At 41.9% G+C, this 25,445-nt stretch overlaps 2 protein-coding genes across 4 annotated transcripts; one reads left to right on the forward strand and one right to left on the reverse strand.

Annotated features, from left to right (window-relative positions):
• Positions 1–3,370: 3,370 nt before the first annotated feature.
• Positions 3,371–23,331, reverse strand: trim46b (tripartite motif containing 46b). 3 transcript variants are annotated; one of them, XM_030789294.1, is made up of 12 exons: positions 23,323–23,331; positions 16,145–16,403; positions 14,810–14,960; positions 13,732–13,930; positions 9,968–10,114; positions 9,306–9,401; positions 8,650–8,903; positions 8,351–8,472; positions 7,149–7,487; positions 5,600–5,829; positions 5,389–5,456; positions 3,371–3,809 (listed from the first exon to the last, which is right to left on the reverse strand). In XM_030789294.1, the coding sequence occupies exons 2-12, from the start codon at positions 16,395–16,397 to the stop codon at positions 3,371–3,373; spliced, it is 2,298 nt and encodes a 765-aa protein (XP_030645154.1). In that variant the 5' UTR covers positions 16,398–16,403; positions 23,323–23,331. The 3 variants fall into 3 exon arrangements, with proteins under 3 accessions (XP_030645154.1, XP_030645153.1, XP_030645155.1); XM_030789293.1 differs by lacking the exon at positions 23,323–23,331 and adding an exon at positions 19,534–19,557; XM_030789295.1 differs by lacking the exon at positions 23,323–23,331 and having other exon boundaries at positions 16,139–16,397.
• A 371-nt stretch (positions 23,332–23,702) lies between these two features.
• Positions 23,703–24,989, forward strand: LOC115824816 (beta-1,3-galactosyl-O-glycosyl-glycoprotein beta-1,6-N-acetylglucosaminyltransferase 3-like). Its single transcript, XM_030788568.1, has one exon. The coding sequence runs from the start codon at positions 23,703–23,705 to the stop codon at positions 24,987–24,989; it is 1,287 nt and encodes a 428-aa protein (XP_030644428.1).
• Positions 24,990–25,445: the final 456 nt, after the last annotated feature.

Raw genomic sequence — 25,445 nt, forward strand, 5'->3', positions numbered from 1 at the left:
GCAGATCTTGAAATTTATCCTCTGTATCAGTCCTTAAAATCAGTTACACTCATAAGTCTGAGACATTGCATGTTTATTGAATCCATCACTGAATGCCAATTTAAATCTTACAGTTTGTGACTTTAGAAATAACCTCCACAGATCAATAGAGGAATCTATTTCAGTCCTTGAGCAACAGTATACAGGGGATGCCTACTATTTATCCCTATGCAATACATAATGGGTTATAAGGGTCTAACCACTCAACAGCTCACAGAGTACAAGCTGATTCAGATAATATTAGTGCCTTGGTTACTGAGGAAATGACTCGTAGTAGTGGTTGAAGTGCTAGTAAATCCACAGAGGTATTTAAAACTCACTTGAACTGTGCACATGACTTGCTGGTCATACTTAAACTCCTGCACTACATATGGTGCTGTGGCTACATACCTACTGTCGGCTCAGAGCCAATCTGTTCCAGATTTAGAGTAAAAGTGCTGAGTGAAGGGAAGTAGAGTGAGTAGAAGAAGAAAAATAGGAGGGGCAGAGGTAGGAAGAAATAATTAGAGAGTGAGGCAGAGAGGGACTTAGAGAGAGTACTAAAAAAATCACTGTAGTCCATTTTCTAAAATATCACACACATTCAGTCAAACAATAAATGAAAAAATGACCATTTTTAAATAGTTACATCATTGTAGAAAAAAATACTCTACTATATCATATTTTCTCTTAGGCTCTGTCTGTACCTAGCCAGGCAACATTTTGTCTGTTCCAACCTCACTTTTCATATCAAGACATTTTTAAAGCATTGAGCTAATATGCAAAAAAAAAGCTTAACCTGTGCAACACTGAAATCCTGTCATGTTTTGAAAAGCATTAATCTCAGTAACGAGTAAAATAATTAGCACCCAGATCAGGGTTGCCAGCCGTCACAGACTGTCCATAAGAGAGTACTAAATTTGAGCTTGGTCATAAATCCTTAGAAAAAAAATTAACTGCCCATAAAACATTCCATAATAGCACCAAAGCTGGAAATGATTTCCCATGCAGTGAATACATACACATAAACAGTCTGAATACCAGTGCAGTTTTATTTATAGCCAATGAGCCTGTACACACACACGTACACACACATAGCTAACAAATCTTTTAGTCTATGATTTCGAGACTATGGTGAGTGTAAACATTTATTGCATTACTTTTACATATATGTGCTGTATATTGTGTCATGGGTGTCAATATAAAATCAGTCAGATAATGTCAGTAAAATTCCCAAACTCAGGAAATCCACTCAGTATAAACCAAAATTAATGGTTGGCAGCTGTTGTTAAAAATAAAATGCACCAGTCAGACCTGTGTTTCAGTGCTGAACTAGACTACCTGATTAACAGAAATGCAATGAGATTTTAACATGGGCGCTAAAACAACACAAAATACCAATGTGTACCCCTTCTTTTTTGGATCAAACGCTTTGTTTACGAAAGCTCCAGTTCAGCGTTACCCACGATGTTAAGTAGCGTGTTTGACCTGAACTCCTAAGGCTGTTTTACCACACCACCACATTTACAAAATGTGACTGAAGCTTTCTATATAAAGCAGGCAGACGTGTATCGTGGGATTTTTGGTACCGTTCAGCTGAATGTCAGAATGGGCAAAATGAATCACCAAAGTGACTTGCAAGTGTGGTGTGATCGTTGGTGGCGTTTCCACCACCCTTGACCACAACACCCCAGGGCTTCTTAAGGATGAGATGGAACAGGCTGTCCAGAACACGGCTTTACTGCTGTTCAGTCAGCGGCAACAACCCGCTAGAACATTTCCAACATACTGCAGAATCTGTTCCCCAACTCAGGAAATCTGGCTGTTCTGTAAAGAGATGTCTAAAGATGAGGTCTGTCTAAAGATGAGGTCTTAACACGAGTGGACCTAATAGACCAGACACTTCTGTTCTGTATTGTGCATGGTGTTGTATGTTGAGCAGGAGACTATTCCGTGCTTCTTGAATGTTTCTCCGTTACAGTAAAAACCTAATATAATATTTGTGTGATTCTCACTCTAACTCTGTCACGGTTTACCCATGATGTCATTTGTATTTATGTTGTGCATACATGGTGAGTAAATATTTTTGATAGGAATTTGTTGATGTTGTGTGCATGCTCCCACATTAAATGAACGTTTTGTGCTGATGGACTGCATCACTTTCATGTCAATTCAACATATGTGGAGTGTAACAAGTCAAAGCAATTGCCTGTACACCAAAAAGAGATATATGTATCAAACACATACAGTTAATAAGCACAGTGGCACACCCTACTGGTGACTGGTGGATATTACACATGTGGCACATACACAATTATTGCACAGAGGTATCTTCTGTCTCTCCAGAGAATTCAGTGACCAGAATTCTATTTATTTCATTTTCACAGTCGTCATTTTCACTTTAAAAACATTCTTCCAGCAGGTGAAGTCTACACGAATTTCATTCCATAACTACACATTTCAGAGCCATTCTACAGAAGGAAGCTGAGGGTTTTTTTTTTAACAAAATAAGATCAAGGCAAGATAAACCCATAAAAATTATTAATTAATAAGGTACCAAAGTAAGGACTTCAATCAAGGTGTAAGTGAAGCAAACTGGTAATAAATGTACAGTGCTTAATGAAAGACAAATGCAGGTGTTCTAAACAAAATGAATGAATCTGAGCTGTCATCATACACATTCACACACACACTGACCGAAACATAGGTTGAGTTATGCCCATACCTTAGAATTAATGTAGTCTTTAGACAAAAATGATTTGCATACCATTAATAAAGAAGATGTAACATTTCAGACTCTTTCAGCCACAGGAAAAAAAAAAGTACAGGTGGTAAATGCTGGATTTCTCTCACCTCAACAAACAGCCTGCATATCTATACAAGTGCAATCGTTAACATCAACCTTGTATGATTAGGCTAATTTAAACTCACGTTTATATTTTTTTCTCTCTACAAGGCAAGTGAAAGGAGTAAACCCACTTTGGTTGGCATAGTCATAAAAAGCGATGTTTGGCGAGTCTAGTTTAACAGTCTGAATTTGATGTTCAGCTGTTTGGGGGGTGTGGGGTGGGGTGTGGGGGGGGACTATAAAAAAGAATTCAAACAAAATTTGAGCCATATCTACACGAGTTTTTGCATATATTTAGATACATAATTTCGTTATATAAAACACAAGCTGCTAACAATATGCAACTTAGTTGGTTAGGCGATTAAACAGTACTGAGAAGGAAATTGTAAAGAAAAATCAGAGCACAGCTAATGGATGCTTGAGGTAATACACTACGTCTTATAAATTAAATAGCAAAAACAAACTTCTTGTCTTTGAGAATACAAAGTTACTGAACTAATAACGTCAGTTGTTCAGTTTAGCTGTACGGGGTTGGATGGTCACTCTCCTGACAGGTGTCTGATCTGCTTTGTGATTGGCCACCAACTCCTGTAGTTGTAAAGCCCCTCCCCCAATGAAGCAGAAGGCGGGGCAAACAGGACCAGAGCAGTCCACAGGCCCTTCCCAGAGGGGGCGTAGTGAATGGGCGTCCAAAAACGTGACCCGTCCCTTCTCGAAGTCCAGACACACCCCTAACCTGGGTGGCAGTGGATAGGTGACACCGGTGGGTGAAGAGGGGCAGTTGCCGTTGGAGATGCCTGAGTCGTTACCGTGGTAACTGTGGTGCGAGTTGGCAGAGGGGGGCAGATAGATCTTGCCCATGCCCATGGTGAGGAAGGAGAACGGGGGTGGAGAGTCTGATGAATCTTCCAGTCCACTGTCATGACCGCTGTCTGGATCATAACTACGACAGAAAAGAATGGCAGAGAGGAGGACACTGTGAAATATATTCCCATGGCACTGAACATGTTCAATCATGAGATGTTTCTATTAGTAACATCTGAAATTACTCAAACACCATAATTCCCTGCAAACAAGAATATAAAACATTTCATTTCAGTCCAGGTCAAACCAATAGAGACATTTTCATGATTACATAATGTGTATTTAAATTAGTTAAGTGGCTCTTGAAAAACTGTCTCCATCTCAGAAGATCGTTTTGATTATCTTTTTTAAGACGGTTTTCATCATTGAACTGGCGCAGATTCACTCATCCATCACTACAACCACCACTACAAACACCACTACATCCACCACTACAAACACCACTACAAACACCACTACATCTGTCACTACATCCACCACTGCATCTGTCACTACATCCGTCACTACATCCACCACTACATCCACCACTACATCCACCACTACATCTGTCACTACATCCACCACTACATCCACCACTACATCCACCACTACAACCACCACTACATCCACCACTACAACCACCACTACATCCACCACTACATCCACCACTACATCCACCACTACATCTGTCACTACATCCACCACTGCATCTGTCACTGCATCCGTCACTACATCCACCACTACATCCACCACTACATCTGTCACTACATCCACCACTACAACCACCACTACATCTGTCACTACATCCACCACTGCATCTGTCACTGCATCCGTCACTACATCCACCACTACATCTGTCACTACATCTGTCACTACATCCACCACTGCATCTGTCACTGCATCCGTCACTACATCCACCACTACATCCACCACTACATCCACCACTACAACCACCACTACATCTGTCACTACATCCACCACTACAACCACCACTACATCTGTCACTACATCCACCACTGCATCTGTCACTGCATCCGTCACTACATCCACCACTACATCTGTCACTACATCTGTCACTACATCCACCACTGCATCTGTCACTGCATCCGTCACTACATCCACCACTACATCCACCACTACAACCACCACTACATCCACCACTACATCCACCACTACATCCACCACTACAACCACCACTACATCCACCACTACATCCACCACTACATCTGTCACTACATCCACCACTGCATCTGTCACTGCATCCGTCACTACATCCACCAATACATCCACCACTACATCTGTCACTACATCCACCACTACAACCACCACTACATCTGTCACTACATCCACCACTACATCTGTCACTACATCTGTCACTGCATCCGTCACTACATCCACCACTACATCTGTCACTACATCCACCACTACATCCACCACTACATCCACCACTACATCCGCCACTACATCCACCACTACATCTGTCACTACATCTGTCACTACATCCACCACTACATCCACCACTACATCTGTCACTACATCCACCACTACATCCACCACTACATCAGTCACTACATCCACCACTACATCTGTCACTACATCCGTCACTAGAAACTAAGACAGCTCTGTTTCCCCCACAGGCTCTCTCCTGTTCTGTGCTGTCAGACTGGTCTCTGTCTCACCGTGGACTGGCCATGTCCTGGGGTAGGTGAAACCAGTCCTGCAGTTTGGCCTCCAGACCCACTCCAACCTGTTGAACACAGAGAGAGAGGGGGGGGAGGAGAGAGAGTACAGAGTAGACAAACAGAGAAGAGGAGCAGATATGCTACATTAACCAGAAACACACCATATAAATGCAGAATATACACTTCTATAGACCCCACTGTGACTTACCTTGACCAAGTAGGAGCCAGGCTCCACCGAGCACGCCCAGTAATGTCGCCCTTGAGTGATGGCTACATCACCCACCAGAAGGTCAGCGGTCAGGTGACAGGAAGTGAGGGAGTTGTGAGCGGCCTGGAGCAGAGAAAGGCCAGGCACACTGCGCACACAGCGCTGCTCCTTACTGACCACCAGTCTGTCAGAGTGCACACCCCAACGCGAGTCCAGGTAGAAATTTAACACTGAGGAGAGGGGGGTGAGGACAGGACGAGACAGTGGAGGAGCAATGAGGGGGGGGTGGGGGGGTGGGGGCGGAGAAAAATACAGAGGACAGACGGACAAGATATGAAGGGAGGTCGTATTGGGAGAGGAAACAGGATGAGAGAGGACAAAAAGAGGGGGAACAGAAAAGAATGACAGAATATGAGGAGAGGGTGAAAGGAGAACACGGAGGAAACAGAAGGAGGACAGAAGTGTTGGAAGGGAGAGCGGGAATAAAAATGGGTACGGAGAAATAAAGGATGCAGAGCGTGACGTTCAAAGGACAACAGGAAAAGGAGTAAAAGAAGGGAGAAAAGTAATAAGGAGCAGTGTTAGGAGAAGGCAGGATAGAGAGAGAGAGACAGAGAGACAACAGGAGAGACACAGCCTGGGCCAAACAGGGCTTAGGGAGCCTACAAAACTGTAAAAAAAAAAAAAACCCTTTCTGTAGGGAGCAGAGAGAAAGAGGAGGGACTGTTATTCTCTATGAGAAAAAGGGGACTGAAGGAAGGAAAGAATAAAACACGCAGGAGTATTTACGGCGTAAATCAGAATAAAAGACGCAGGAGTATTTACGGCCTAAATCAGAGACTCACAGTCAGGGGTGGTGACAGGATGACCGACATCGCCTTCATGTTGCAGGAAGCAGAAATGCAACATGAAGGGAACGCAGCGGGTTCGGCCGGTCGTAAAATATTTTGAAACATCCCGGGACGGCGGGAAAACAAAAATGAATCTTTAATGGATCAGGAAATCCATTAAACGACTGAGAACTTAAACAGACTGAGAATAATAGGGTTGGAATAAGGGTGGAATAAGAGCGGAAAACCAAAAAAGAGAGATAAAGTAGATAAATATAAAGAGAGTGGGATGGATTGATAACAGAAGAGAGTAACAGAGTAATGATGGGAAGAATTTAAAACTGGGATGGGAAAGCATGGGAAGAAGCGGTAAGATGAGTAAAAATGAAAAGAAGAGTAAAGGATGAAATGGAAAACAAAGAAAGAGAAAGAGATAGAGAGATGAGAGTACTTAAACGAGGGAAAAACAGAAAAATAGGAGATAAAAAGAGAGAGAAAGAGAAAAGAGAGATGATTAAAAAATTGGAAAAAAAAAAAAAAAGCTTGTCTTTGATGCCTTGTGATTAAAAAAAAAATGGTGGTGTTCTTAGTTTCACTAAAAAATGACTAGGGGCTGTAAACCTGTTTGAATATATTGTGTGTGTGTGTGTGTATTTGTTGTATTAAGTGTATATATTGTAGTGTGTGTGTGTGTGTGTGTGTGTGTGTGTTGCCCTCACCTGGAGCAGGAGGTGTGTGCAGGTACACCTCTTCACTGTAGTCTCCAAACCCTGCCTTGTTGCAGCCTCTCACCCTCAATACATACACGCTGTCCATCTCCAGCCTGTCGATGATGGCACTGGTACCGCTCACCTCCTCCAGACGCTGCCAGCCCCAGCGCGCTGCAGCCAGTCCCCCGTGGACCCCGCCCCTGGCTCCGCCCCCTGGCGCCACACCCCGACGACGGTACTCCACACAGAAATGCCATGCAGGGGTAGAGTCCTGGGGCAGACGCCAACACAGGAAGAGCTGGTCATATGCCAGCGTGCGCTGGGTGTCAATCACAGGGGCCAGAGGCGCTGATGGGAAATGAAGTTTTTGTTTAAGACCACCCATAAACCATGTGGTGTATATTTTCATTACACACCTGCTGGAGTGAAATGACAGCTTTCTCCCCTCTCTCCACTTTGAATTTAGCAAATTGCAAACAACATGTTCATGTCACTCCAATTTTCATCCTGCTGGTGATAAAATTTTGGGTTTTTTTGTTTGTTTCATTTTCTATATGTATTTGGGTTTAAAGTTGTAACCACATCACCACTGCCACACACGTCCAATACTAGTGGATTTTATGAGTCTCATAGCCAAGCCCAAAGGCTAGGAGCAGTGAGTCCTTAATTTAATTTAATTTAATGTAATTTAATGTAATTTAATTTAATTTAATTTTCACTCAGTGAAATGTGGACCCAGTTCAACAACCAACCATTGACCCGTTCTTAGTTGCTACCTGGTAAGAGTGAGTACTGAACATTGGGCAAGAAAGGGTACTACGTGTGGGTTATGATTCTATAATAATGTACTGAATATCAGTTACCACTGAGAGTGAGTACTGAATACTGGTTATTTTTCAGCAAAAATGAATAATGAATGTTGGTTATTTCTTATAACGTAAGCATTACATGCAAGTGTGAACTTTCCTTCCGTTTTTTACGGATAGAGAGAACAAAGTTGCCCCGCGTTTGGGTGCAGCGGGGAAACATGGGAATGATTAGCCTGCAGGATCTTCTCCAAACTTTTCAAAGTTTTCATAAAACATATACCCTTTGCCAAGTTGTTTGGCAAAGTCTAGGAACTCTACATATTCGAAAGACTGACAATTGACTAACATTGGCTGAAGGGCTAATGTTAGCCCTCACGGTGCAGAGTGTGTTCTGTGTCTCACCCTGAATGAAGCTGAGCTCAGTAAGAAGCTTGAGTTCTCTGGACACATCCAGCTGGAAGTGTCGGAACGAGGGATCTGCTGCCAGTGAGAAACACTGCAGAGACTCGATGGACTGGGCAAGCCTGAGACCGAGAAACAGACACAGAGAGACCTTTTCCCCTATCGTTTTATCGAAAAAAGTTTTACAATTCAACAGTTTTTCACAAAGCAACTCCTCTTTTCTGAGGAGACAATACATGTTTGTGTGTTGGTGTGAGTGTGTCTGTGTGTTTGTGTGTGTGTGTGTGTGTGTGTCTAACCGGTTGTGTGTTATCCTTGCAGCATGAACAAAACAGGATGGATCTGTCTCTTTAAGGAGCTCTTGAGAGAAGGCTATCAGTCCTGCGTGTTCCAGCAGGTTCTGTCTCTCTGCCACCTGATTGGCTAACGCCTCATTCCGTCTCTGTCTCGAACTCTCCAGAGCCTGGGCCAACACACCATGGCGCTCTGACAGCACAGCACTCAACTCTCTCACACACTGAGAGATCTGCTCACGCGCTGCCACACCGTTCACCTGCAAACACACACACACACACGTACATGCGCACACACACACACACATACAACCACACATATGAGTAAACACCCAAATACATACATATATGCATCTATTAAAAAGTCCCTCTGTGTCTCTCTCAGTTTCGCGCGCACACGCACACACACACGCATGCACACGGACAAAAACACACACAGGGAACTGTGTATGGACACACATGAGCACTTTTTTTAGCCACACTGAGTTTTAACTATACTACTGAAAGCACCACTAAACATGGCATAGGAGTGGCCAATACTGAACAAGAGGTCAGTACTTCTGTAGTGCTAATAAGAACACAGGGCATCAGTTTCACGTATGGATGTGGGAGGGCCACTGGCTGAGATCTGATTGGTCAGTTACAAACCGTATAAACAGTACCTCAGTCTGAGTGACAGCACTATCCAGTTGGGTGATTTGAGAGAGAACTGTATCCTGATTGGAGAGGATGTAGTTCAGCTCCTTGGTGATCCTGTCCTGTGATATCACACAACAGGAAAATATTAAAAATAACTTAAAAATTTTAAACTCAGTTATTAAAAATAACTTAACATTTCCCAAGCTTACACTGTTTATGCTGTTAGCATTAGAATCTAGAGGTCAAGATCAGGGTCAGCCTTAAGATTAGGGTTTGGGACATCAAAAGATTATGTGTAGAAAAATGAGCTTGGTCTTGTAATTGGAATTAGGAGCCTTGTAATTAGAATTAGCAGTCTTGTAATTAGAATTAGGAGTCTTGTAGTCAGAGTTAGGAGTCTATAAGGCTTGGCTGATAGAAGTCAGAATAAATTATCAAAAAACTAGTTCAAAGGGATTACTCACTCAAAATAAACTTAAAGTAATTTTTCACTCAGCCAAATGAAGGTAGTATGTTGAATGTGTGGTAGCCAATTGTGATTAGGATTATAATTTGCATTACGTGTAAAATCAGGACACAATAAATGTGTCAGATTACATTTGTGAAGAATCTGCTGGGCTGCTGCAGCAGGGAGTAATTGTGAGCTGTGAGATATCTGTTTGAGGAGTGAAGGTGAGGGTTGTACCTTGAGGGTCTGGTAGGCCTGAGTGACAGGGGTGACCTTATGACCTGCATGGATACGGCGTAGCTTACAGAGAGAGCAGAGCAGCTTCTGACACGTTTTACAATAGAACTGAAGTCTCTCCTGGTCATGCTCTGGACACGAGAGAACCTGTGAGGGTGTTTGTGTGTGCGTGTGTGTGTGTGTGTGTGTGTGTGTGAGTGAGAGAGAGAGAGGGGGAGAGGGGGAGAGAGGGAGAGAGAGAGAGAGAGAGAGAGAAGAGAAAAAGACAGGAAAAAAAATAGGAGTGAGTCTACACTAAGACACAAAAGAGACACAAAAGCACCTCTGTGGTGTCGCATATGTCTGACATCACAATTAATAAAACACCTTTTCAATATTTCCATCTTTATAAAACAGCTGAAGATGGTACTGTTTTTATGATTAAATACTTTATTTAAACATTCCAGTTTATTTTTTGAAATATTTCTTAGATGATAACATGGACATGAGGAATATTTAACTAGTAGAGGTGTAATGGTTCTGGAACCGAAACCGCGATACAAACGTCCACGGTCTCGTGTCGGGGTTCGATACCCCCCTATCCCCCACCCGCCAACCCCCTGCCACGCTGGAGGTAACGCCTGTTGAGCTCTCATTACGTAACTAATGTAACAAAATTCATTTTTCATTTCACAGTTAACACTATAACACATGTAAATCACGAAATTAGTATTCTATTTAAAGTTAGTACACAAGCTGTACGTTTTGTGTTATGGGTGTAACGGTACACGTATTTGGTACAGGACGTTCGGTTAGGTGCAAGTGAACATAGTCTAGCTTTACCCACGTATGTAACATGCATAGCTTTTTCATGCTCTGATGGTTTGTCGATCGAAACGTTAGCGAATAAAATGATACTTTACAAGATACAGTGTGCCCTCTCTTCTACATTTCTGTATGCGGAACTAAAATTAAACACTCAGTTTCCTCTCCGATTCCATAATGGAGCCGTAACTTAGCAACTGAATTAGCACATGTTCAATGATGCAGCCTCGTAAGTGTGGGGACCGCAAAGCCAGAGTTTGAGGATCCTCCTGTATCCTTCAGGTCTCCTGTTTGGGAACATTTTGGTTTTCCAGTGAACTAGCAATGGGCAAAGACAAGTGGATAAGAGGAAGGCAGCGTGTCGGCATTGTTCAACTGAAATTGGGTGTGTTGCTGGCAGTACATCAAACATACTCATTTGAGACGGCATCATCCAAATGTAAATAGGACCGGTACAAAATAAAAACCGAGTGGAGTGCAAACGGGAAATTAAAGCCAATTTGCCACTGTTTACAAGTTTGTACAAGTCTATCAGTTTATAGGTAAATCCATTTTAAATGAAAAGACATTTCATGTTTTGCATGCCTTTTTTCACTGTACCAAAACCGTACCGAACCGTGACTTCAAAACCGAGGTACGCACCAACCTGTGACTTTTGCATACCGTTAATCCCCTAATAACTAGATCAATTACAGATGAAGAAACAGTTAATAAAAGGCTAAAATGAATGACTAATTAAATACAAACAAGTACGCAAGGCAGGAAAGGGAGGAAAAATGTGGGAACACATACACATTAAGCTTTGTAAATCACACTTAGTGCTCACATCTTGTTGCATGACATAGCCAGCCACCAGAGGGAGCCATCTCCAGAATGCATTCCTCCAGTCCGAATGGGTACAAAGTGGCTTGGTTTATTATGGCTGGTTCTCTCCATGCAAGAACTGTCTATTTGCTGAATTTTGGTGTGGTTCTATTATTCACTCATTTCACATATCAACCATCTGAATTTAAAAAAATAATATTTTAAGTGGAAATGGGAAGCGTTTAAAACACCGTTTTCAGATTCTCCAGTATCATCTAGTTGCTCAATCAGCTTTCAATACAAACCATTACAGGTGTCGTTTAAAAGAGCTTATGCTACCAGAATAAACTGTAATGTCAAGCGTAAGATGCAAGGTTTATGGGGAGTGGGGCAGATCATTCATTTTTTCCTCATAGGCCCTTCTTGATTTTGCCAGTGGATGCTGGAACCATGACTGAGTCATACCCAGATAGCCTACACTTATTTGGCTTTGACTCAGTGATGACTCAAACACATTTATTCTCGATCGATCCGAGCTGTCTGTCCTGCACAATAAAACGCCCACATTAGTGTAATGATTCACCCTATTCACGGTTCAGTTTGCACGTCGGATTTTGGGCCACGGTTCCTAGCCCTGTGTGGCTCCATTCGATGCCACACAGACCTCGCCTTTTTTTTATACATTTTTTTAGCAGCTAATGTCGAGGTTTTGCGCAATCGTCACTGTTCATTAAATAGTCAAACTGATTTGAGGTCGTTGTCATTCTTTCATTGACCAAGGTGTGCATTATATTTGTATTTGTAATATAGACTGTTACTGGAACGTGACCGGTAAGTCTCAGATTTGTCCGGCAAAACAAATTCTTTCCAGACGCCGGACCGTCAAGAAAAAATCCTAGCGGAAACCCTGATACAAATATGTTTTTATAAAAATATGCTTTCCAAATACGTGCTCACACAAAGGACAAATTTAATACAAACAGCAACAAAGCTCCTCCACAAAGGAGACTGAAACAAAATGAATCTTCAGTACCTTTTATTTTATGGGTCCTCTTTAAGAAAATGAGTGTTAGAAAACTAAACCTGAGCAACAGCTACTTTAAGGCCCTTCTGCATGGCAATGAGTGGAAGGAACTTAAGCATCTGTATCTTTCAAAGTCCTTCATCACAAAAAATGAATAGATTTCTGCTGATAGCAAAACCAAGGTTCTGCCACGTCGGCGATTTGAATGAGGCAGGAAGGTCCTCAGACTGTCGACCAAGCAGGGCATTTCAGGAGAAACATAAAAACAAGCCTGTAAAATGACAACCAACTGCTCTGACCTTTTCCAGATCAGTGTGCCGCTACTTTAAAAAAAAAAAAAGCAAAACAATAGAAACAAGTTTCTGCCTGCAGAAGCCTAGAGATTAGATGCTTTATTCATTTATGTTCATTCATACAATACCAGCATTCAAAAAGTATATTATTTATGGTCTGAGTAATGACACTGTGTTTTTTGTTGTTATTTAAAATGAGTACTCAGTCGACTTTGTCGTTAGAGCTGCTCTAACCGTCTGCTCAGTAATGTGCACCTGATGATTAGCACATTGTGTAGGACGTGAGAAATGAAAAGAAAACATGAGGCCTTTTCTTTATGATTACAGTTAATCCTAATGAACAAAAGCACAAACACTGTGGAATGTTCTCCTTTAGTACGGATATGTGTTCCCTTTGATTTGGCATCACATTTGGGAAAAACAAACAAAAAAAACTCTTCACTTAGAACAGATGAAGCGAAAATTAAAAATTGTTGGTTCTGAACTGAACTGAACCGAGGACTACAGAATCACAGTTTTTGGTTTCGGGACAAAACCAGTACACCCCTGGCCTATACTAAGTTTATATTGCACAGGCATGTTGCTTCTTGTCTTTGCTTATGGCGAAGTTGTGCTACTTTTGGGACATCCACAAAATTTGATCACTTTACCAAGATCGTAATTCAAAAATCTCTGTGGACAGCTTTCCAGGAACTAAACTGGGCCTAAACGCTGACTCAGGACAGTCTTCACATCTCTCACTCAGAAAGCAATATGCAAGACATAGAAAAAAAACAAAAAACCCATCATGAGATCAAACGCGCCGTGTAAACTGTCATACTGGTCCGGGTGTCACTGACCTTGGGTCTGAAGTTTAGGGTGGGTAGCACATGTTCGTGTTGGGCCCGCGGCGTTCCCCATGGGTGGTAGAGTTTGAAGCACTCGTTACAGAAGCTGGCCCTGCAGTCTGCGCAGCCTTTAGTGGCCTCCAGAGGCTGGGGGGGTTTACAGAACTGACACATGACTGCCACACTGCCGAGACTCACTGAGTGTCTGTATCTGCACAGAGAGAGAGACAGAGAAAGAGTCTGTGATTAAAGTAAAAATGCGCTTTGAGATCTATGAACCAAAAACCCAGTAAAACTCTTTATTCTCGCACCAGTATTTTAAACAGACACCAGCACAAAATTTATTTTATTTTTTTTTTTTTTAACAATGGGTGTCCATATGTGCCATGTCATGCACGCTTAAAAATGATTCTAGGCAGACATGGCAATGAAGAGGAAGATTTGGAAAGGAGAGAGAATCATACTGCTACCTGAGCTCACACTGCTTCACTGCAACATAACAAACACTACATTTAAATGATTTAAAAAAAGAGAGAGAGTGAGAGAAAAGAAATTGAGAAGACTGAAGGAATGACAGAGATTTTTTTTAAACGACAGTAAGACAAGGAAGAGGGATCAAAACGATAGAGGGTGAAAGAGTGCTGATGAGTTAATGTGAGAGAAAAAAAAGAGAGGAAAACAAAGGAAAACTCTATTGGGTGAGCGTGGATAGTGCCATTAGAGGAGTGAAAAACTGTCTAACCACAGAACAAAGCCCACAGAGGTCTACAGGTAGCCTTTACCGCGAGTCAGCACAGGAAAAATAGCTAACAAACATCACATGAATACTTCTTTTTGAATCAGGCGCTTTATGTAAATCCTGTGTAAGTCACGTGTAAGTCATATGTTTATGACACAGATTTGAATGTAATAAATCTAGACTTGAGTGAGTGTTTGTTTGCATGTTGCGTGTGCGCTGTGTGTGTGTGTATGTCTGCGTGTGTGAAAGACAGAGAGAGTGTGTGTATGTGAAAGAGAGAAAGGGAGAGAAAGTGGGGGGAGAGCGAGAGAGAAAGAAAGAGAGAGAGAGAGTGAGTGTGCGGTGTGTTACCTCTCCACAATGCGCTCTAGCGTGAGGTTCCTCATGCAGTCAGCGAGTCCTCTCTCCCCCAGCTCCACGTCTCGTCCACAGGGCACACAGGGGAACAGCATGACCTGGGGAGCACCGTCCTTCCGCCTCCGTCCAGGATACGTGCCAAAACCTACACATTCAGTTACGAGTGGAATGAGGTACAGTTATGCACAAAGAAAACAGAAGCCTCTGAAAGAGGTACCATGACACCACTGACAAACTCATGAATTCATTTCACTGATCTATACAACTTACTCCAGTGTGGGAGAACCATCCTTGAATTTTTTCAAAAAGTGATGAGAAAAATTAAAAAAAAAAAAAAAAGAAGAAGAGGAAGAAAGAAAAGAAAAAAGGCTAATCAAACCTCTGACCTAAATTTCTCAAAAAAACAAAAAAAAAACAAATCTATGATACGACTAAAATTCAAAAATAAGACAAAATTCTTTGTGTAAGTTTCCACTGACTTTTAAGCCAGTTACTGGTGAGAGCTTGATTTATGGCAACTGCAGCCGTGGATCATTTTGGATATGGTTCACGTAACTTTGGACAGCAGGACGGTTTCATTTGTTGCCCAGTTTTCTTGCTAGACCAGCTGAGGCTCTTTCTGGTTGACTGGAGGTTGTCTGTGGACAGTAAGCTTATCAGTCTTATCATAGATTTTTTTTCTTTTATTCTGTGTAATTTAGGTCAGAGGTTTGAGTAGCCTTACGGAGGCCAGACTCTCCAAAATGTGAAAAATGTGAAAAGTGTGTGAGGACACTACAAGGTACTGTGAATACATCACAAAATAAGAGAGGAGCAGAAAACAGGGCCATGAAACAGGGCAGGTGGAGGAAGAATACATAAACAAATGAAAGAGTGGTGGAGATGAGCAGAAAGAGGACAAGTAACCAGTCCGGAGGGGGGGGGGGGGGGACAGATCCCACTGGAATGGTTGAGTAATCATATAATGTCATGCCACGTTCTAAAAGAGAGTGACCTTGTTAACTGATTACTTCACTGAAGGATGCTAAGGCACAAACACACACACACACACACACACACACACACAAGGTATAATGGAACCAACTACCAAAGAATTGCTCACATAGGCACATGTAAATGTTTTTGTAAGAAATTCTGGATCTTTTTGTGCCCCATTTAAATCACACACACACACACACACATTACAGGAACAATGGACCTACATACTGGACCTTACAATGGACCTTACACAGACATGGGAGCAGGTTTTTAAATCGCAAACACACACACACACACACACACACACACACACACACACACACACGCGCGCGCGCGCGCGCACACACACACCTTGTTTGAGGGCAGTGCGGTCAATGCGCTCTGTTTTGGGCAGAGGCCTGCGCGCCTGTCGTGGGGAGCGCGTGTTTGGGGTAGAGGCGGGAGAGTAAGGCTCCGGGGGCAGGTCAGGTGGTGGGTAGCCGCTCTGCACCAGGACCTCAGACGCACACAGCAGACAGACACTGTGCAAACAGGGCAGCACCACAGGCTGCTTCACCAGACCCTTACACACGGGACACTGCAGCTCCTGCTCCAAACCCTTCATGCTGGTCTGTAAACAGAACGAGGTAGAAACGTGAAAGACAGAATAAGCTTTTACTGTGTTCACTCCCATGTAACGTCAGACTGTGGAGAAGGAGAAAACGAATATGAGGGGATACTCTAAACCTCACTCACTAATCTTAATTTTCATAATCTCATCTTCAAATCTTTACGTTAGACTGCAGTGGGGGAGCGAATGTAAAGGCAGAGGGTTCCTGATGGAATTCTCTGCTGAAAAAGATGAACTATTCCTACAATCACTGCCTACATGCCTAAACGTAAAACATATCATAGGTAAACTGTGGCTATGGGCCATGAGAATCTTGTAATATAATTTGGCATTTTTTCCATTTTTGTCACAGTTATTCCTATACACAATTATTCTTTTTTTTTGTCAACTGAATTTCATTTTTTCATTTCCACAGATTATCTCTGTGTGAACTTTGATGCAACGTGGCTTTTTTTTATTTTTAGATGATGACTGTGACAGGTGGCATTCTCAATATAGCAACAGACATGACAACAAACCCATGACAAACCATGACAACAAACAATTAGCTACTTTGAAGGGGTCTTGAACATTTTAAAATTTTATGCAATTTTGAAATAACAGTAACTGAAAATAAAACAAGTGAGTTCAAGCAAACACAATATCGGCAACTTTAAAAGCTGAAAGCGTAAGACTGGAACAGAAGTGTGTTTGGGTGACACTAGGTAGTGTTTAGCATTTCCAGACAGCAACAGAAAGACAAGAACAGATCAGGTCAGACAATGAAGACAGCACACATTGAAAACTGCTCTATACATACAAACCTACAGCTAATTAAAGACAACATGCAAGTTAGCTTCCTTAGACTGATGCATCACACTGCGTTTTAATGTGAAGGTAAATTATTCATCATGATTACAGAACCTGTGGCTGATTCACCAGGAGTAACCAATCGGTTTGCTCTATCCTTTTTAGGTCTTTTATACATTGCTATGTAAAAGTTGTGGTGGAGCGTTAAGCATCTAGAGCACTGAAGAACCTGTCTGTCAAATGGCCGGTCAACAAGGGACAGTGTTTTAAAATGTCTCGAAGCAGCAATAATTTTTTTGCAAATCAGTTTTCATAACATTACCAGTCGTAGAATCTAAACTAGGTTACGTTAGTACGTAACAAAAGAAACAAGCGACGGTCGTTTGACTCCTTCAAACGTCGAAAAAACAAGCTCATAAAGGTTAATTGATGTGAAACACCACGCTAACATAGCGCTAACTGTGCCCTTGCTTCGCCGTGTTTATTTAAAATTGTTTTATGCATTTCTTCTTGTGCTGGGTACCAGCGGCGAGTGGTGACAGACTTTCGTTCCTTTCAGCTCGATATTTTCGCATCGTGTATTTAGTCTGTCGATGTAAAAGGAAAGTGAATGTTACGTAGAAACTTCGGGAAAACTTTGAAGTTGTTGAGTGCAATCAGTTCGGATATATCCTTGCCAGTGTCCGGGGAGAGCTAAACGTGAGCGACAAGTATATTGACAAGTGAGGTTCAGGAGGTGGTTCGCAAATGAAAATAATAGAAAGGATTGAATTTTTAGAAGTGAACAGTACAAAGGACATTCTTATAAGTGAATTTTATGGGACGTTGATATATTAAATATGCTACAACTGATAATTTAAAAAAAATCGATATACGTAGCCACTAACAATTAGGATATCATTTTGCTCAAACGCTACATCCTATGTAACTTCCATCAAAATAACCTGAGCTGCTTGATTCTAAAATCGCGTTTTCAAGGGCTCGTGAGGACACGTGCGGCATCCTACCCTATCATTTAATAATACGAAAATCCTGGACGGAGGGAGGAAACACCGCCTGCAGTCCCTTCCACTCTAAGAACGACCTGTGAGAGACACATCTGGTATGAACACAATTTCTGCGCAAAACCGTTTCGCACGTGCTAGGGTTGCATGTCAACCTCCAGTGTGAAACAGGGTTTAACCGACTGCAGTATTTTATTTACACTTGAGTGTCCGAAACAACTGAAAATACAGAGTGACAGAATCTCTACAGGTTAACCGTATAACCGTAAACTATACAACATACAAGTGATTCACTAGTGTGGGCATAGGCATGTGCTTATACGTGTGGTTGGTGGCTGCTGGCAGTGACACAGTGTGCGGAAGGCGTTCGCTAGATGATCACAACAGAGCTACTGTAAGCATTCTTGGGGACGAAAGTCAAGTTAAGTTAAGTATGGATGTAAACTATAACGATGAAACCGGAGCACAGTTACCATTAGGATCTACCGGACAATTTTCAGTCCTGGGAAGGGTGAAGGCCCGAATGTTCGTGGGTAAATTTAGAGAGAAATGTCAAATGCTGTTTAAATAAGGAATTATTCAGGAACATTTTCCCCCTCGTCCTCACATCCGTCCCAAGGTTGTCTCTCCAACTCTTTGACAGTGTCTGTCATTCTCGGACAGTGCCTGTTCCTGCCATAGGTAGTGTCGAGATTTCTTTTCCTTTAGTAATCTTTCACACCACACAAACCGAAATACTCCAATCAGATTACAGGGGATCCAATTTAGCTGATGGGAGCCTATGCACAAGGATAATTGGAACGGAATAAAAGAGAAGCGAAGTGGGAGCAAAGAGATGGTGGGGGTTGGGGGGGTGATGAATGAATGCCCTTGCTCCTTATCCACCTTTAGACGCAATTAGATTTAGACGCTAGTTTGACAGCTGCGGTTCCTTCAGAAGCCTCTGAATTCCTCCGCGATGCCTCGAAGTTCACACAAGGCAAATCAGCTGCAGTAGGCAGCAACTCATTGTTTCTAAACCTATGGACTCACATCTCACCATGATTCAGTAACAAAACGAACACTTACTCAAAAGTACGGATAATTGTTTCAAACCCACGACCCTAAACATTTCTCAGTTATCTGTCATTCACCAATGTCAACTCGGCCTTACGTCGCTCCCTTTTCTTCAGATGCGCGACCTGCAGTAGGCTACAAAGATACCAAGGATAAAATAAACGGTATTGCTCCAAAGAAATTCACAATTTTTTGCCTCTGTAATTATGCATATCGTGTGCACACCCTCACAAACCTGGGTTACTAACCGGCATACACACCGAACAGCACTGCGGTCTTACCTTCACCTGGTATCTGGGCGCCATGATGCTGTCCTCCCAAGAACGCTGCGCGTGCAAGGGGGCGTATACTGACACAATTTTAGCCAGACACCGCGCGCCGAGGCAGTGAATTGCCTTTAGTGCTACATTAAGTTATTTTTGTGTAATATCATTTGGGCAACTATAAAGCTATATGTTGCCATCTGGCACTATTAACTGTGATGTGTTTTGGGGCTTGCCTCGTTTTGAGGTCAGAAACAAGGGTGTTCATTTTTCCTTGTGTACGGATGAAGAGTCAGCAGAAAATGACATAAGGAAACCCCTCTTTGCCGTCATCACACTCTTGAGATGTGATCATGGTATACAATATATTGCTGTGCTGCGTTGCTCTGTTAGCGCGCCAGCGTCGATGGGTCTTTTTATTTCACAGGGCTAGTCATTCGACTACATCTGACTGCATCTCGTTTCTATAGCAACAAGCATCCCTGCACATTTCCGTGAACGCGTGGAAGCTCATGGGTAAAAAAAAAAGAAAGAAAGAAAGAAGCTCATGGGTTAGCTATGTTAAAGAATTTCACCTTCAACAGAACAAATCTAGCATAGGCGATGTGTGATTTAATCAATGATTTTTTAGTCATATAGTTCATATTTATATTCTGATCAATATAAGTCTGCGTAACATAGCCTCAGAGTGACCAGTTACATCGACAAACCCGCGAGACCAAAGCTATCGGTCTTTCTGTTACACCCATGAAGCAAATTATATTTAGTTGGTAAATGTTCCTTAATTAAATAAAAATTTCAGAATAATGCTCTAAAGATATTCTTTCACTAAATCGACGTAGGTTCAAAGAATGTTGACGTTATACTGATATTGTAGAGACTGGATATGACAACAGATGCTTTATATGATTACTCAACCATGAGCTGCCCTAAAAAAGCACGTCAGGAATATTGAATGTTTGTAACATACATAATTGCTAAAAAAAATCTATTGAAAAGAGTAGCCTACATCATCTTTGGAGAAATATAAGCGCTTGCATGTCCCGCGCGTCATCGACGCATTAATATGTAAAAATCAGCCTCAAATGAACACTTTACTGTGAACGTGCACACAGTGATACTCACGTCCAAACAAACCTGGGTGTCCATTATTCAGGATTAGCCTATATCCATCTCGGATTTCTCGTGCTTTAAATCACCATCCCCGCGGTCCTAAAAAAAAAGGGGTACATAAGAGAACATACTCGGCAGGTGAATCCAAGGCTGAAAGAAACCCAATAAAACAGGTCACCGGAATTCAGAGACGAGAGAACGAAGGTTGTCGGATGTTTGTCACAACTGGAGCAATTGTGCCGGGAAAAGATTTGAAGTTTCGGAACCTCTGTAACATCGTAATGCTACTGACATCTACTGGCGAAAGGAATTCAGTGCTATGTATTTTCACCGTGTGACCGGAACTGTTTCACGATTGTACTGATGTTTTTTGTTGTTGTTGTTGTTTGTTTGTTTGTTTCTGCCAGAGATATTTAGTTAGCCGGAAAATACTTGCTACCACATAGATCAAGAAAACCGTAGATAGATATTGAGCTGAAACCTCACTGTTATTTGTTTAGTTTACAAAATAATTACCACACTGACAGTGTATGTAAAACCATGTTGCTGGAATAGGCCCCTATATATTGTATTTCCTGAAGTCACTGGTCCGTGAGTCATACTGGAATACTGGAGTTAATACACCGCCATACTGGAATTACGGATTCAACTGAAAACAACTACAAAGAAAACACACACCCAACGGCTTGATGTTTCAACATGTATGCTAATGTATAAACCAGGTGCTTTAATTTGTATTCTATTCTAGAGTGGGAATTTATGAACTGGATTTAAAGTAATAATATATATATATATATATAATTGCACTTTACCAAACTTTTCAAAGCATACTACTTTTTGGTTTTTCTACTTTTGCTCTTTCTTCCTATTCCTGGGAGATGCCCACGGTCTCTCTCTTGTTGAGTGCATGGTTGTGATGGCAACTACTCTCCCTCTCCAGATGTCTGGTGGGAAGAAAGTCCAAGGCTGAGATTAAACTAGGATAAGGGTTAGCTCTACACTGCATGGTGGTATGTTTCGATTTTGTAAACCACTCAGTCTTCCTGACGCGCTCTTTACATGCCTAGGTGCTGTCCAGAGTCACTCCCAGGTGCACTGGTTATTAGTTTTTGTACTGCTCTATGTAGGGAACTGCGCGGAGACGAAATTCTGTCCCTATGTCTATCCCCATGTTGGACTACTTAACCGATACACCGTGGCGAAACAGTCATAAGGTGACGAGGGAACGAAGTCGATCAATTAAATCGATAAAAATATGACCAATCAATCAGGCAACCAGTTAATCAGTTTATGAATAAATAAATAAATAAAGTTCAATAATCGTTGTTTTATTTTTAGGGTTAGGGTTAGGGTTAGCCCTAACCCTAACTCTAACCGAGAACCATAATAACTGCGAATTAATCATTTACCATTTTTGTTAGCTTTGAAAATTGATGAGACACTCTGGTTCTACTTGAGTATGAGGGGTGGAAGTAACAAAAATTAATTTAAAAAAATGGAGGTGATGCATGTGAATTGAAAAATAGGGCGGTAAAAATGGATGTGAAATGAAAAATTGAGTGATTTGATTAATTTAAAGCCGAGTTGATTAAAACAGTCGTGATATGATGAAAGCAGAGCTATGTTTCATCATTTTCATTCATCATTTGTCATTCACAGCACAAAATTGCCATTTATCATTTAAGGAAAGTCGCCTCAAGGGTGGAAGTAACTAAAATGAATTGATAAAAATGGAGGTGATGAAAATGCATGTGACTTGAAAAATAGAGGGGTAAAAATGTATGTGAACTGAAGTGATAAATTGTCAATTGATTTGATAAACTTGATGGACATTTTATTTGAAACAGTGTTGCTCTGATAATCAACTCGACTGACATTTATCGTTTACAGCAAGCAATTTCTTTTTTGGTTACTTCCACTTATCGTTTACAGCAAGCAATTTTCGTTACTTCCGCCCAAAACGTCAATCAAAAACCACGCCCACTGACGAACTGATCGAGTTTTTTGCTCTCTACTTGCAGGGAGCTGAGGACGTTGTGTTTTAGCCTATCACAAGCCGCGGACATGTGACAGAGGGGATGAGATCTGCGAGGAGGGAAGAACTTGCCGCCCTAATTTCAGCTTCCCCCCCCCCCCCCCCCCCTAAGCTCCCTCTTTTCCAACGCTCTCCAACTCTTTTCCTACGGCTGAGCTAATTTAATAGATAAAAATATATTAAACATATTTTAAAATATTCATTTCATACACGAATAGCACATTATTTCATAACAAACATAAACTTACATAAATTCACTGTCAGTGACTCTACTGATATTAACAAATCGAAGCAGAAGAGAGTGACCGCCCCCGTGGGCGTTGCATAAAACGGTAACTGATGAAATACCAGATGTAATCGTAAAGAGTGCATTCATTACAGTTACTCACTCTTTCACTCACTCGTTATCTAAGCCGCTTGTCCTAGTTAGGATCGCGGAGGGTCCTGGAGCCTATCCTAGCGCTCATAGGGCAAAAGGCGGGGAAACACCCTGGACAGGTCGCCAGTCCATCGCAGGGCTCATTACAGGTACCGTGCTGTTAATATATACCACAATGTTGACATAAAACATAAAGTCAGAGTCTCCTCCATCACTGCTGCAATATTTCACTTTTGTCCCTATACTGTCACATTTCCGCGGAATACCGCCGTATTACCGCTAACCCATTTCCGCGCAGCTCTCTAATGTGGGTCAGTAAGGGACAAGGAAAGGAGGCAACTGTGGGGTTTCACTTTTGTACTCACAAGCACTATAGCAACCATTCTGACAACAATGAATTTACATTCATCTGAGATATCATTCATCTGAACGTCACGCTGAGCAAGTAGTTCCTGCTCTCGAAATCACATGCAGGGCATCTCCACTCCCATTCTGTTTTGGACTGGTTTGGCCAGGTCTACATGTTCTCTTGCATTTCCCTGTTAAGGCCAGTTGTTCATTTAGTGTATCTGTGGTAAAATACACACAGTGCATCTGATAATCTGCAGTCTGACCTTTTTCCTGAGCTGCCTCAGTTTTACCAGGCTCACTTAATATGATATGGCTTGCGTTAACACATTCAGCCAAAGGAGCAGCTCAAAGAGCATTTCTTTCATTCTGCTAATTACCTTTCTTGGTATTCTTGCGTGGAGCCTTCTGAGAAGACACTCGGAGAACAGACAGTATTTGGAAACAGTTTCTTTACTGCTGGATGATCAGGAGGAATTACAGGTTTGTTCAGCTATCATCCAGGGCGATGTGGACGGTATTAAGAGGAAAGATTTCAACAAGCTCTTGGCATCAAAAGAAAAAAAAATTCTTCTGTCAGAATCTTTTTACCTGAATGCCACCAAAGATTGTGACACTTACATCCGAGGCAGAGGGTTCCTGACTGCTCCCCTCAGCAAAGAGGAGAGAGATTTCCCCATTGCGTACTCCATGGTGATTCATGAGAAAATTGAGATGTTTGAGAGACTCCTGCGTGCCATTTACACTCCTCAGAATGTGTATTGCATTCATGTGGATAAAAAGTCCTCTGAGGCATTCATGGCAGCTGTGAGAGCTATCGCATCATGTCTGCCCAATGTATTTGTGGCCAGTAAATTGGAGAGTGTGGTCTATGCTTCGTGGTCTCGGGTTCAAGCTGACTTAAACTGCATGGAGGATCTAATTAAATCGCCTGTCCAATGGAGATATCTTCTCAACACCTGTGGAACTGACTTCCCCATTAAAACCAATGCAGAGATTGTGAATTCCCTGAAACTGCTGAATGGAAAGAACAGTTTGGAGTCTGACAGCATAGCTACCTACAAAAATATACGCTGGCAATACCATCACAACGTCAAAGATACCGTGATAAGGACAAAAATTAAGAAGAGCCCTCCACCGATCCGCTCACCCATGTTCAACGGCAATGCTTACTTTGTGGTCTCGAGGAAGTTTGTGGAGCATCTGTTTACAAGTCCGGAGGCTCAAGCGTTTATCGAGTGGGAGAAGGACACGTACAGTCCAGACGAGCACATGTGGGCCACGCTCCAAAGGATGCCATCGGTTCCTGGGTCCAACCCTTTCAACCAAAAATTCGACACGTCAGACATGATGGCTATCGCCCGTCTGGTGAAGTGGTCCTATTCAGAAGGAGAGCTGAAACACGGGTCTCCCTATCCGCCTTGCGCTGGCTCTTACCGCCGAGCCGTGTGTGTCTATGGGGCAGGGGACCTGAGATGGATGCTGCAACAACAACACCTTTTTGCCAATAAGTTTGACCCAGAAGTGGATGAAGTTGCGATAAAATGTCTGGAAGTATTTTTAAGACACAAAGCTATTTACGGTCAGAATTTGCTGTAGCATTATCTGAATTTATTGAAATCACACCATAATCTCGCTATTTATTGAAGATCTCACTGCAGTGGTTCAAAATATGAATCACTGTATGTTTCGATATGTGTTTCCCGTATTGTAAATCATGTGTCTAGACAACAAATCAGTCTGAGAGGAAGATTAAGCACCACTATTAGTTGTAGTAGTGTTAATATTATCAATATACAGAAAAAAAATATGAATAATGAATAATTACATTAATTATCAACAACCATACTTTTTTTTTAATTTAAAAAAATGGGAGATTGTGCATGCATTTTTCTCATTAAATAAAAAAGTAAGATTCTTGCAAACCTAGATCATTCCTTTTACTGATTATGCGCTTGGTGTACCTAAACAATACAGTGCGAAAGATTTGAAGTTTCAGCACCTGTGTAACATTATAACGTTTTGATGTCACTGGTGTACAAAATTCACTGATAT

This window comes from Chanos chanos, chromosome 12 (genome assembly GCF_902362185.1).
Source record: "Chanos chanos chromosome 12, fChaCha1.1, whole genome shotgun sequence".
Taxonomy (NCBI): domain Eukaryota; kingdom Metazoa; phylum Chordata; class Actinopteri; order Gonorynchiformes; family Chanidae; genus Chanos; species Chanos chanos.

Bases quoted from the DNA above. Each gene is read 5' to 3' on its own strand.
- LOC115824816 (XM_030788568.1), top strand. From the start codon at position 23,703: ATGGCTTGCGTTAACACATTCAGCCAAAGGAGCAGCTCAAAGAGCATT.
- trim46b (XM_030789293.1), bottom strand. From the start codon at position 19,557: ATGGCGCCCAGATACCAGGTGAAG. The intron at 13,931-14,809 runs GTAACACACCGC...CTCTCTGTGCAG, and splicing joins CTAGAGCGCATTGTGGAGAG to ATACAGACACTCAGTGAGTC. The intron at 5,830-7,148 runs GTGAGGGCAACA...CCCTCTCCTCAG, and splicing joins GCACACACCTCCTGCTCCAG to TGTTAAATTTCTACCTGGAC.